The 13,069-nt window shown below is 40.0% G+C and overlaps 1 protein-coding gene and 1 non-coding gene across 6 annotated transcripts in view; both read left to right on the plus strand.

Moving 5' to 3' along the window:
- Window positions 1-13,069, plus strand: part of DGKE (diacylglycerol kinase epsilon) — a 29,973-nt gene that overhangs the window by 3,698 nt on the left and 13,206 nt on the right. For all 5 annotated transcript variants that reach the window (XR_009595436.1, XM_042255244.2, XM_004012386.6 and 2 more), the window contains 5 exons: window positions 5,081-5,240; window positions 6,866-6,985; window positions 9,572-9,715; window positions 9,952-10,109; window positions 10,487-10,538. Coding sequence is in view for 4 of the 5 variants with exons in the window: in XM_042255244.2 (XP_042111178.1) it covers window positions 5,081-5,240; window positions 6,866-6,985; window positions 9,572-9,715; window positions 9,952-10,109; window positions 10,487-10,538 (634 nt within the window). In the remaining variant the exon portion in view is untranslated. The remainder of the gene's footprint in view (window positions 1-5,080; window positions 5,241-6,865; window positions 6,986-9,571; window positions 9,716-9,951; window positions 10,110-10,486; window positions 10,539-13,069) is intronic.
- On the plus strand, window positions 5,444-5,516 carry TRNAY-AUA (transfer RNA tyrosine (anticodon AUA)). The gene has a single exon. It is a non-coding gene; the product is annotated as a tRNA-Tyr (tRNA).

Here is a 13,069-nt window from a genome sequence, read left to right on the forward strand (position 1 = left end):
GACTTTTAATTTGGTCCCATTGTCATTATTCAGGTTTCCCGTGCTAAGCGTCGATTTTGTGCCAGGCACCGTGTTGGGCCCTGTTTTCTCTGTAGCCGTCTCTCTTTTTTGTGTTTGCTGCTCCCACCTCGCCCATGGCAGAGCGTGTTTGCACCTAGTATCCTCTCTTCTCTTGCCTCACGCTGCTTTTCTTTCTTCGCACCTCTCGTCTGACTAAAATAGGAAGTTGGGTTCTCTTTTTTAAGTATTCATTACGTTATTGAATAAAACTGTGTTCTGTCTCTTGTTAGGAAAACTTTTTGGTTTATATTACATTTCTATTTATAAAACACTTCTATTTATATCCTTTTCACTACACCCCACCCCACATACATACCCACTGTGATTAATAATACAAAACTTCTGACTGTTAGAAAGCGATATTGGCAACTTTAGGCTTTGATCTTAACTTTTTGATTTTACATTCTATTGGTATGTGTTTATTCATTTCATTAATTATGTGAAACAATGAAAGAGAACAAGTTATCTTCTGGAGCAGAGGTGGGCCAAGTTTTTCTATAAAGAGCCAAAGCTAAGCATTTTCAGGCTTTGCAGAGCATATGGTCTGTCATAATTAACTCACTCTACCATCCATCATAGTGCAAAACCAGCAAGAGACATAAATGAATCTATATTCCAATAAAACATATTCCAAAATTAGGAGGCAGGTATGTTTGTAGTTTGTAGTTTGAACCCCATTCTAACATGAATTTCTTAGGTGACCGTCTGTTGCCTCTTCCAGCATACTGAGAACTGGTACCTTTTTGGTAAAGTTACTAAGGGGCAACTTTAGAGAAACTAATAAGCAGTGTTGCCAGCAAGTGGTTTTTTTTGCCTTGTGAACTTTTTTTTAATAAGGCAGTCATACTCCTGCACAAAAATACTCATAGGGTCATGTTCTATGTGTTCATAAGATGATGAACATGATTATGATTCATGATGATATTTACTTGTCAAAACTCAGGAAATGTACATATTTATAGATTTCATCATATATAAAATCAAAAGAAAAAGTCTAAACAGTGATATGCCTGCTTGCTGAGGTATTTAGGAGATACTCTAATGTCTGCAATTTACTTTTGTGCACCAAAAAAAAAGCCTTCCCAGGTAGCTCAGATGGTAAAGAAACCACCTGCAGTGCAGGAGACCCCGGGTTTGATCCCTGCGTTAGAAAAATCCCCTGGAGAAGGGAATGGCAACCCACTCCAGTATTCTTGCCTGGAGAATCCCATGGGTAGAGGAGCCTCACGGGCTACAGTCCATGGGTTCTCAGAGAGTCAGGCATGACTGAGGGGCTAAGCACGCATGAAATGGATAGACAGAAATGAAGCAAAGTAATTACAGTAAGTTACTAATGCTGGAATATGGGTGGTGGGCTTACCTGTGTTGCTGTTAAAAATTTTTTTTCTAATGCAAAACATTTGAAAAAGCAAGGAGACTACCCTTGTATTTTTGGAAATAGTTGCTGAAGTATTGAAAGGTGAAATTTCATTAATGTCTACAATTTTCTTTCCAAATGATTCATCAAAATATGAGTTTATTTTGAAAGAAAGAAAATATGAGAGAAAAATGTTAATTAAGGATCAGAGCTAAGGGTTGGTTTAAAAGTATTCATTTTGCTATTCTTTTGACATCTGTGTAAGGGTTTAAAATTTTTCAAAATAGGGAAAGAATAAAGATGATAAACAATCACTCAAAAAGATGATTGCTAAAAGTAAAATACTAAAATGTTGCTATTAATGTCTTATTTTCCTATCAGATTTGAAATCTAGGTAAAGTAAAACACCGGTTAAAAAATATGTAAAGAGACCAGGTCCCAATTTTGATTATGGTATTTCTCAGGAAAAACAAGAGTGCTGCCTAAGGAATGAGTATGTTGGCTTTACTTTCACAGAGCAAAGGCTGATAATAGCCATCATCTTGGTTAAAACAGTCTTTTCTGAAATTTATGAGAATTTAGTGAATGATAAAGGTGTCACAAATCAATGGGATAGAAAAGATGACTTTATCAGTCATGCTTGGACAAGTGCTCTTTGAGAGGAAAACAGTTAACTCTTCATATCACGCTCTATACCAAAATAAACTCCAGATGGATTGAAGCAGGAATTGTTAGTTCATAGATAAGGTTCCAGGAAGCCTAACACTTTCATGAGATTCTCAGTGGAATCTGTAGCCCCAGAAGGTTAAGAAGCACAGGATTAAAGCTGAATTGTGAGGGGGAAAATAGCTATATATATAGGCGAATGTTTAATTTGGAAAGGTAAAGGTCTTCAAAGCTTGAAAACATTTAAATAAACCACAAAGGGAATATAAATCTGTCTAGCAAAAAATAAACTTAAGTAGATTAAAATAGTAAATTTAAGAGAAAACTGAAATATTTTCGGGAAATATGACAGAAAAGAAGTTGATATCCTACATCACTAACAGTTACTAAAACCTAGTAAAAGATAGGCTATGAATCAGCTCACAAAACAAGGTAGAAAAATTATTCAGCTTCATCTGGTGACCAGAGGTCTCCAAATTAAAACAGCGAAGTGCTTTTCCACTCATCAAATCCTCAAGGAAAAGTGTTGAGCGAGTATTGAATATGATGGACACCTTTGTGTGCTGGTTGATACCATTCTGGACAGACATCTCAAGAAACTTAGGAAAATGCATGCCTTTTGATTCGGTAATTTGACTTCTAAAGACTCCAGGGAAGTAATCTCATTTATGTTTAAGGTTGTGCATCATGTCGTTTATACTTAGACAGACTATCTAAATTTTTTAGAAGGGGGAGGATTAAATGAATTATGTTATGTCCATGTGATGTGATATTATACATCTTTACAAGCTATGTTTTTTAAAAAAATACTTAACGGCATAGGACAGAATTCATGATACAATTTCCGAGGAAAAGTACCTCCAGACATATATACATTGTTACCCCTAACATGAAAAATAAATACATGAGGACTATAAAACTGAGATTAAATATATCAAAAAGAGTAACTAGCTCTAGATGACTTTTATGTCTTTCTGTATTTTCTAAATTCTCAAGCATAAGAGGCCTCCCTGGTAGCCGGGAAAGAATCTGCCTGCAGTGCAGGAGACCTGGGTTTAATTGGCTGGATCGGGAAGATCTAGATTCTGGAATACCCACTGGCATGCCTTGCCTCCCATACCAGCAAATTTTACTCTGTCTTGAAAGTTGATAGCTTGGTGGGCTACAGTCCACGGGGTCGCAAAGAGTCGCACACGACTGAGCAACTTCATTTTCACTTTCACTTAAAATAAAAAATCCTCCACTGATATGGTGAATTACTGCTTAATTTGATTTGTGCTTTGTTGCAGATTACTAGTTAAATTTGGGCTTCTGGTGGCTCAGCATATAGAATCCACCTGCAATGCAGGAGATGTGGGTTCAGTCCCTGGGGCAGGAAGATCCCCTGGAGAAGGGGAATGGCTACCAACTAGAGTATTCTTACCTGGAGAATTCCATGGACAGAGGAATCTGGCAGGCTACAGACCATGGGGTCACAAAGTGTCAGACGCTACTGAGCGACTAACACTTTTACTTTCAAGCCAATATCAACTAAAATACACTTTTAAAAATTTATTCAAGTAGTTTATGAATATATATTGATGTCTAGAAACTCAAACAATACAAAAGAACGTAGAGTAAAAAAATGAGTGTTCTTCTCCTTCCTCAGTCCCACGTTTCTTCCCAGAGGAAACCGTTGTGAAATAATTCAGAGGGGTTTCCTTTCAGATTATTTTCAGTAACAATACACTAGTTTAAAGTGTATAGTAGAGCAGTAAGTGGAGGTAAAATACTTTGGCTATATAAGCAGTCAATTGTAATTTCTCAAGCTTAGGTTGAAAGCAAGTGTTAACAAAGTCTGTGATGCCAGTTATTTTACATTTTCCCTCTAACAGATTATGCAGATAATTATAATTTCAGCAGTAATTAGGATTCTTGAGTTAATAGCAGTAATTACTTGACAAAACTGAACATCCAACCGGAAAAAAACAGCCTTAAAATAGAAGTCCAAGAGAGTTGCCCTTGGGGTGAAAGAGTTTGTATCCTCTTTTTTTTTTTTTTAGTTACAACCATTGTTTTCTGTTGGCCTGCTCTTATCTGTACAGTCAGATCTGCCTGATCCGTGAGCAGATTAAATACTTAGTAGATTAATAATAGAAACCTAAGACCTTTGCCAGTCTATTCTCATTTCATATATGATTTAAACAGAGAGACAAATTTGAACATAAATGTCTCTGCCTGTAATTTAGATGTAAACATATAGATTTGTTTCATATTAACTGCCAATAAGAAATTGACTGTTTTGCTATCTTTGCTGAAGTGGTCACAGATGGTTATAAATCAGGAGGTTTTCAGACTGGACCTTGAGGAGCTCTTCAAGTACTGGGGCCAGTGAGGTGTTTAAGCTGCAGGCCTCTAGGCCTAATGACCCTGTTCCAGCCAAAGCCCAAATACATAGTACAGAGAACCATTATTCTAGACCAGCTTTGCTTACATGGATTACATCTACTGATATTTACCACATTATAAATTAAAACTGAGAAACGGTTAAAATATTCACTTTAAAAATAATACTGGTAACAAAATATTTTGTGAAAATAGAGGAAAGTGACATCGTTTTATATTTTTGATGTGGAAGTCAGCTAGAGGCTTGTATCTCTTTCTGCATTCAGTCCATTGATTTGGCACATACCGTAAAGCTTCCAGAAAATTCTACTGTATGCTTTTGATAGAAATGAAGGCGAAATAACATCTTATATTACTATTAAAATGGTTTCAACCTCAGAGACACCCTGAAATGATCTTCCCTAGACCACACTTTAAGAACTACTGTTAAACAAGTTTATTCAAAGTTTATTGCTCTATTTTGACTGTGTAGAAAGCAATTATAAATTTTTATTTGCCAGATTTTTTCATTGGTGATGAGATTATAATTTGTTTTTTTGACAAAAATGATTGGTTTACAGATTAGTATGATTATGGTTTCCAATTATTATCTGTTTTTTTTCCTTCCCTCAGGTGCATTTGGTGTCAGAAAACAGTACATGATGAGTGTATGAAAAATAGCTTAAGGAATGAAAAGTGTGATTTTGGAGAATTCAAAAACCTCATCATTCCACCAAGTTATTTAACCTCCATTAATCATATGCGTAAAGACAAAAAAACAGATTATGAAATGGTAATCAGAGTTTATTTTTCTTTACATAATTGATTTCCACAAGGTTATTTAAGTCAGTGTGAAACTCTGAGAACTGTGTGTGTGTGAAGAATCATTATGGTAAGCCATGATACCCTACCCACTTCCTAAAGATGTGCCATGAACTTTGGCACTTGAGTTCCGTCAGGTCTAAGGAGAAATTGGGATGTGTTATATTTTGGGCTTCCCTCATAGCTCAGTTGGTAGAGAATCTGCCTATAGTGCAGGAGACCCGGGTTCGATTCCCGGGTCAGGAAGATTCCCTGGAGAAGGAAATGGCAGCCCACTCTAGTATTCTTGCCTGGAAAATCCCATGGACAGAGGAGCCTAGACAACTTAGCGGCTAAACCACCACCACCATATTGTGAAAGTGAAAGTGTTAGTCGCATGGACTGTACCCCCCAGCCCGCCAGGAGCCCTCCAGGCTCCTCTGTCCGTGGGATTTTCCAGGGAAGAATACTGGAGCAGGTAGCCATAAGTCCCAGGAACCTGCATTTGTTTTAAGTTTTCAGATGACTGATGAACAGCCAGGTTTGGGACTCATTATTGTCGGTAAAAAGAAAACAGATTTTTCCTCACACGTTGCTCTGAAGAGTGTTTTCCTTTGGAACCTCATATAGGGTACCTGGAGATAAGAATTTATGTTGCACATTAGATTCTGCCACAAATAATAGTGAACATTCCCACAAGGGAAGTCCAAAATAGACATTTTAAAATTTAAAAACATTATGTTTAATGTTATTGTGATACTTTTTAAAAAAATACGCAACCCCTTATGTCTCTGAATTCAGTCTGACCTCACAGGAGACTGAGGATCACCAAGTAAAACCAGGGAGCATCTTCACTAATGCTTATACCCACGAGGGGAAGGGGAGAGGAAAGAAGTGTTCAGGTTAGAGAAACAGGAATTTAACGTGATTTAGGGCTTTGTACAAATCTGGATTCTCGAGTCTATTTCTGAATACGCCATTCAAAAAAATCAAAAAGCTTGACAGTGAGAGTACAGCCGGAAAAGCGCAGTCAGGGTTTAGAGAGGGGGGATGAGTGTCCCCCTGTGAAGGGCTGAGGTGCGCTGCCTGGGAGGCAGGACTGAACAGCGCAGTCAGGGTTTAGAGGGCAGGGATGAGTGTCCCTCCTGTGAAGGGCTGAGGTGCGCTGCCTGGGAGGCTGGACTAAACAGTGGTGCTTCAGGCGATTGGACACAGCAGTCAGATGGAGGAGCAAAGGAGATTAGTCCTTACTGCAGGAATCAAAAGTAGAAAGTTACTGAAAGGCAGGTTTTTAACTCAGTTTAAGTCGAAATTTTCTAGTAATTTGAGTTAGCAGTGGAATTCCTTGTTCAGTGAGTTCCTTCTTACATGAGTACCCAAGTGTATACTGGATAACTCATCTAGAATAATGTAGAAGAGATTTATATTAATATATTAAGCAGAAATTAAATTAATTCATCTCTTTCCATTCTTAGAATTCTTTGATTTTTATATTGTACTTACTGGGATAGTTGATATTTCTCTCAGCAGATTTACAGCACTGTTGTTAATAAGTAATGAAAAACTACTCACTGTCTTTGAGATATTAAGGTCTTTTAACGCACATTGTTTTTTTAGCTCGCCTCTAAACTTGGAAAGCAATGGACTCCATTAATAATTCTGGCCAACTCTCGTAGTGGAACTAACATGGGAGAAGGATTGCTGGGAGAATTCAGGATCCTCCTAAATCCCGTCCAGGTAACCGAAGAGGAGACCTTTCTTTCTGTAGTAATCTTTTCATTTCATTTGTACATTTTCCCTAAATTGTAATGGTTGTTAATGCTTTAAGCCAGTAATCACCTGGTTATAGGGAAGAATAATAATTATGAAAATAGTATTGAGCTGTCTGAATTTGTGGAGGAAGAGGGGTTCTCATGGTGGGGATGTAAACGGTGCAGCAACTTTAGCAACCACTTGGACACTTTCTTAAAAATTCAAACCTAAACTTCCCATACCATATAGCACTTATAGGAATCTACCCAACAGAAACGAAAACATATATCCTGCAAATACTTTTATGCAGATTTCCATAGCAGCATTTTTCATGATAGCCCAAAAGTGAAAAGCCCATCAGTCACTGGCGGGATAAAAGAAAATGTGACGTGCCCACACGAATGGAATATTCAGCGATAAAAAGGAATGCTAGTGCATACATACTACAAATTAGATGGCCCTCGAAACCATGTGAGTGAGAGGAGCACAGTGCCGGGGGTCAGTACCGCATAACCCCCTTCATACGATCTGTTCAGAGAGGGCAAATCTGTAGAGCCAGAGAGTACATCAGTGATGGCCTAAGACGAGGGCTGGAAATTAGGAGTGACTGATGGACACTTACTGATGGGAAATCTTACTGGAGCAGTGAAAATGTGCTAAACTGAATGATGCACAGCTCACTAAGCTTCCTAAAATTCATTTAGTTGTTGACTTTAAATCAGTGAATTTCATTATATGTAAGTTATACCTCAGTTTTAAAAGTAAGAATAAAAGGTTCATGCCATTGAGACTGAGATGACTTGCTAGCAGCTTCTACTTTGAAAAACTAAACAACCCATTGTGCAGCAATCATTCTTTCCAATTTGTAATTTTCCCTTTCAACGTTGTACAACTTAAGAAAATATAAAAATAATTTTGAAAGGAAAGAGAAAGGGAAGTTCCCTGGGAGTTCAGTGGTTAGGACTTGGCATTTTCACTGCCATGGCCTGGGGTTCAACCCCTGGTTGGGGACCGAAGATCACACAAGCCTCGCAATCACCTGCTGTACCTCTACACAAATACATCAGTTGTTTTCATTCCTCCATGTTCTTTTCCATGAATTGTGCATGTGTTTATATACTGGCATTTCTTTAGAAGTAATCTAAGTTTGCATTTCCCTAAAAGTGTATTCTCCCATGTTGCAACCTGCTGCTGCTGCTGCTGCTGCCAAGTCGCTTCAGTCGTGTGTCCGACTCTGTGCGACCCCATAGACGGCAGCCCACCAGGCTCCCCCGTGGGATTCTCCAGGCAAGAACACTGGAGTGGGTTGCCATTTCCTTCTCTGATGCATGAAAGTGAAAAGTGAAAGTGAAGTCGCTCAGTCATGTCCGACTCCTAGTGACCCCGTGGACTGCAGCCCACCAGGCTCCTCCGTGGGATTTGAAAAACTAAACCACCAGGGATTGAACCCCAGGCTGATGGCAGTGACAATGCCAAGTCCTAACCACTGAACTCCCAGGGAACTTCCCTTTCTCTTTCCTTTCAAAATTATTTTTATATTTTCTTAAGTCGTACAACGTTGAAAGGGAAAATTACAAATTGGAAAGAATGATTGCTGCACAATGGGTTGTTTAGTTTTTCAGCTAAATCCCATCCATGGGATCTGCCAGGCAAGAGTACTGGAGTGGGTTGCCATTGCCTTCTCCAGTGTTGCAGCCCAGTCCTCATAATTATATATGTGATGACTAAGAAACCGTCAAGTGGATGTATCCATATTTATACAGTCTCCTGCTGATGGCAGTCGAGTTTGTCTCTACAATTGTATGATTATAAATAATGCTGCACTGAATATCTTTATACACAGTTTTTTCATCTTTTGAAATACTTTCCTAGATCATTTATAGAACTATAGGTATTATGGATCCTTCCATCTTTATGTCATTTCACTCATATTGCAAAATTGTTTTCCAGAAATGTGTACTACTTGCACTGATAATGGATTTTTTAAAGCCCGTACAGAATAGGCAGCACTAGTTAGAGGTGAACTTAGCACAGCCTGGCTTTAGGGAACATAAAGGTGGCAGTATTGTACAGTGGATAGAAGACAGGGTTCCACTTCTCTGTCAGCACTTCATTACCAGAGGAAGCGCAGGCAAGTTCTCTAGCCTCCCTGTGTCTCCATCTCCAGTAGACTGCTGTTTGCTCATGCTTTTCAGGGGCCACCTCAGGGCTTCCCTGGTGGCTCAGCTGGTACAGAATCCGCCTGCCACATGGGAGACCTGGGTTCCATCCCTGGGTTGGGAAGACCCCCTGGAGAAGGGAAAGGCTACCCACTCCAGTATTCTGGTCTGGAGAATTCCATGGACTGTATAGTCCATGGGATCGCAAAGAGTTGGACACGACTGAGCGACTTTCACTCACTTCACTCAGGATGAGCCACAGTGAGTATAGTCTGGTATACTGCCCAGCATAAAGATAAATGCCAGCGTTGTTATTTAAGCACATCTAGGTCCTCATCTAGAGGGAAATTATCCTCACAGGTGGGTGACAGTGTGGGGTAAAATAATTTTTTCCTTTTCTTTCACATTATAGGTTTTTGATGTTACTAAAACTCCCCCCATCAAAGCCCTACAACTTTGTACTCTTCTTCCCTATGACTCAGCTCGAGTGCTTGTCTGTGGAGGGGATGGGACTGTCGGCTGGGTCCTGGATGCCCTTGACGAAATGAAGATTAAGGTATCCGTCCTTAAGGTCTCCTTGCCTCTCACAGAAGCACTTCCAAGAAAGTTACACAGTATTTGTGGTTATATTTTTTATTCTGCAGGTGAATATTAGAAGACCTTGCCAACCTTGAATATTGTGATTGAGCAGTTATTTGTATCTTTATTGCTTTGGGCTTTAAATTTTACCAAATATTATTACCCTCCAAATAGTCTGAAGAGAAAAATCTAAAATAATCTTCTGTATTGTAGGGACAAGAGAAATACATTCCACAAGTTGCAGTCTTGCCTCTGGGAACAGGCAATGATCTGTCCAATACCTTGGGGTGGGGAACAGGTTATGCGGGAGAAATCCCAGTTGCACAAGTCTTAAGAAACGTGATGGACGCAGATGGAATTAAACTAGATCGGTAAGTTATACTTGCCCTCAAAAGTGATGGCTTGAGCTTTGGGAACACTGCTTGACTTATGAACGAGGACTGGTGTAGCTATCAAGGTAACTGTGGTTCAAACGTAAAAGACTGGGCCAGTTGCACTCACGTGTGGACACTGGCGCTTCATCTTGCTGCTGCATATTGTGTCGTTGTGCAAGTCGTAAGTTAGGTGACAAGTTAGGCTGAGCACTCCTCTCGAGATTTACGTAGCCACTTAAATGTGCTCATTTCCCAAAAGCTGTTTTAATGGAAGAACCGTATCTACCAGACATCCAGAGTTGATTGGTAATGATTATAATTAACTGACAGTTAATTTGTTAGTAATTACTGATATTTTTAAACCTGTTTTTTAGGTGGAAAGTTCAAGTAACAAATAAAGGATACTACAACTTAAGAAAACCCAAGGTATGTTTTAGGGCTGCAGTTGCTAGTGGTTTCAGCAGACATGACGGGGCGCTCCCACCGTGGCACTGCAGGGGGACGCGGCAACAGGCGCTTATCTCTGGGGAGCTGGCTGTGGAGCAGGCTGCAGGTGTGCCTGGTTCTCCCCTGGTAGATCAGGCGGGAAAGATTTCAGGGGAAGTGACATGGGAGTTGGTCCTTAAAATGTAAGTACAATTTAGATCAACAGAGAAAGAAACAGAAGTCTCCCCAGGCAGAGGAAGTAGACTGGCGGGCGCCAGCTTGGTCAGCAAATGGCAAATAATACGGAGGCAGCACAGCGACGGCAGATCCGTATTTTTAAAAAGATGCATTGGAGTTTGGCTTTCTCAGAGTATGTGCCCAGGAGCGGGATTGCTGGACCACATGCTAGTGCTATTTTTAGTTTTTAAGGAGCCTTCATACTGGTCTCCACAGCGGCTCTATCAGTTCACATTCCTGCCAACGGTGCAGGGGGGTTCCCTTTTCTCTGCACCCTCTCCAGCATTTATTGTTTGTAGATTTTATGATGATGGTCATTCTCACCAGTGGGAGATGATACCTCACTGCAGTTTTGGTCTGCATTTCTCTAATAATTAGTGACGTTAAACATCTTTTCATGTGCCTCTTTGCCGTCTGTATTGTCTTCCTTGCAGAAAATCATAAGTAGAAAAGATACATGCCAGTGTTCATTACAGCACTGTTCACGTGGCAGGAGCCTGACTGCCCAGCGACAGGCGCGTCGTAAAGCAGATGTGGTGAACGCGTGCAGTGGGCATCATTTCAGTTCAGCCCCTCAGTCGCGCCTGACTCTGGCCCCACGGACTGCAGTGCACCAGGCTTGCCTGTCCATCACCAGCTTCCAGAGCTCACTCAAACTCATGTCCACTGAGTCGGTGATGCCACCCAGCCATCTCATCCCCTGTCATCCCCTTCAATCTTTCCCAGCATCGGGGTCTTTTCCAGTGAGTCAGTTCTTCGCATCAGGTAGCCAAAGTATAGCAGCTTCAGCTTCATCATCAGTCCTTCCAATGAATATTCAGGACTGATTTCCTTTAGGATTGACTCATTTGATCTCCTTGCAGTCCAAGACTCTCAAGAGTGTTCTCCAACACCATAGTACAAAAGCATCAATTCTTTGGTGCTCAGCTTTCTTTATGGTCCAACTCTCACATCCATATATGACTACTGAAAAAAACATAGCTTTGGCTATACTGACCTTTGTCAACCAAGTAATATCTCTGCTTCTTAATATGCTGTCTAAGTTGGTCATCACTTTTCTTCCAAGGAGCAAGCATCTTTGAACTTCATGGCTGCAGTCACCATCTGCAGTGATTTGGGAGACCACAGAAATAAAGTCTGTCACTGTTTCCATGTTCCCCCATCTATTTGCCATGAAGTGATGGGACCGAATGCCATGATCTTAGTTTTCTGAATGTTGAGTTTTAAGCCAACTTTTTCACTCTCTTCTTTGACCTTCATCAAGAGGCTCTGTAGTTCCTCTTTGCTTTCTGCCATTAGAATGTTGTCATTTGCATATCTGAGATTATTGATGTTTCTCCCTGCAGTCTTGATTCCAGCTTGTGCTTCATCCAGTTCAGCATTTTGCATGATGTACTCTGCGTATAAGCTAAATAAACAGGGTGACAATATACATCCTTGACGTACACCCTTCCAGATTTTGAACCAGTTTGTTGTTCCATGTTCAGTTCTAACTGTTGTTTCTTGACCTGCGTAGAGATTTCTCAGGAGGCAGATAAGATGGTCTGGTATTCCCATCTTTTGAAGAATTTTCCACAGTGTGTTGTGATCCACACAGTTAAAGGCTTTAGTATAGTCAGTGAAGTAGAAATAGATGTTTTTCTGGAATTCTCTTGCTTTTTCTATAATCCAATGGATGTTGGCAATTTGATCTCTGCTTCTTCTGCCTTTTCTAAATCCAGCCTGAACATCTGGAAGTTCATGGTTCACATACTGTTGAAGCCTCACTTGGAGAATTTCAAGCATTACTTTGCTAGTGTGTGATATGAGTGCAATTGTGTGGTAGTTTGAACATTCTTTGGGATTGGAATGAAAACAAACCTTTTCCAGTTCCGTGGCCACTGCTGAGTTTTCCAAATTTGCTGGCATATTGAGTGTAGCACTTTCACAGCATCCTCTTTTAGGATTTGAAATAGTTTAGCTGGAATTCCATCACCTCCACTAGCTTTGTTCATAGTGATGCTTCCTAAGGCCCACTTGACTTCACATTCCAGGATGTCTGGCTCTAGGTGAGTGATCACACCATCATGTTTATCTGGGTCATGAAGATCTTTTTTGTATAGTTCTTCTGTGTATTCTTGGCACCTCTTCTTAATATCTTCTGCTTCTATTAGGTCCATACCATTTCTGTCCTTTATTGTGCCCATCTTTGCATGAAATGTTCCTTTGGTATCTCTAATTTTCTTGAAGAGATCTTTAGTCTTTTTCATTCTATTTTCCTCTATTTCTTTGCATTGATCACTGAGGAAGGCTTT

This window comes from Ovis aries, chromosome 11 (genome assembly GCF_016772045.2).
Source record: "Ovis aries strain OAR_USU_Benz2616 breed Rambouillet chromosome 11, ARS-UI_Ramb_v3.0, whole genome shotgun sequence".
Lineage (NCBI taxonomy): Eukaryota > Metazoa > Chordata > Mammalia > Artiodactyla > Bovidae > Ovis > Ovis aries.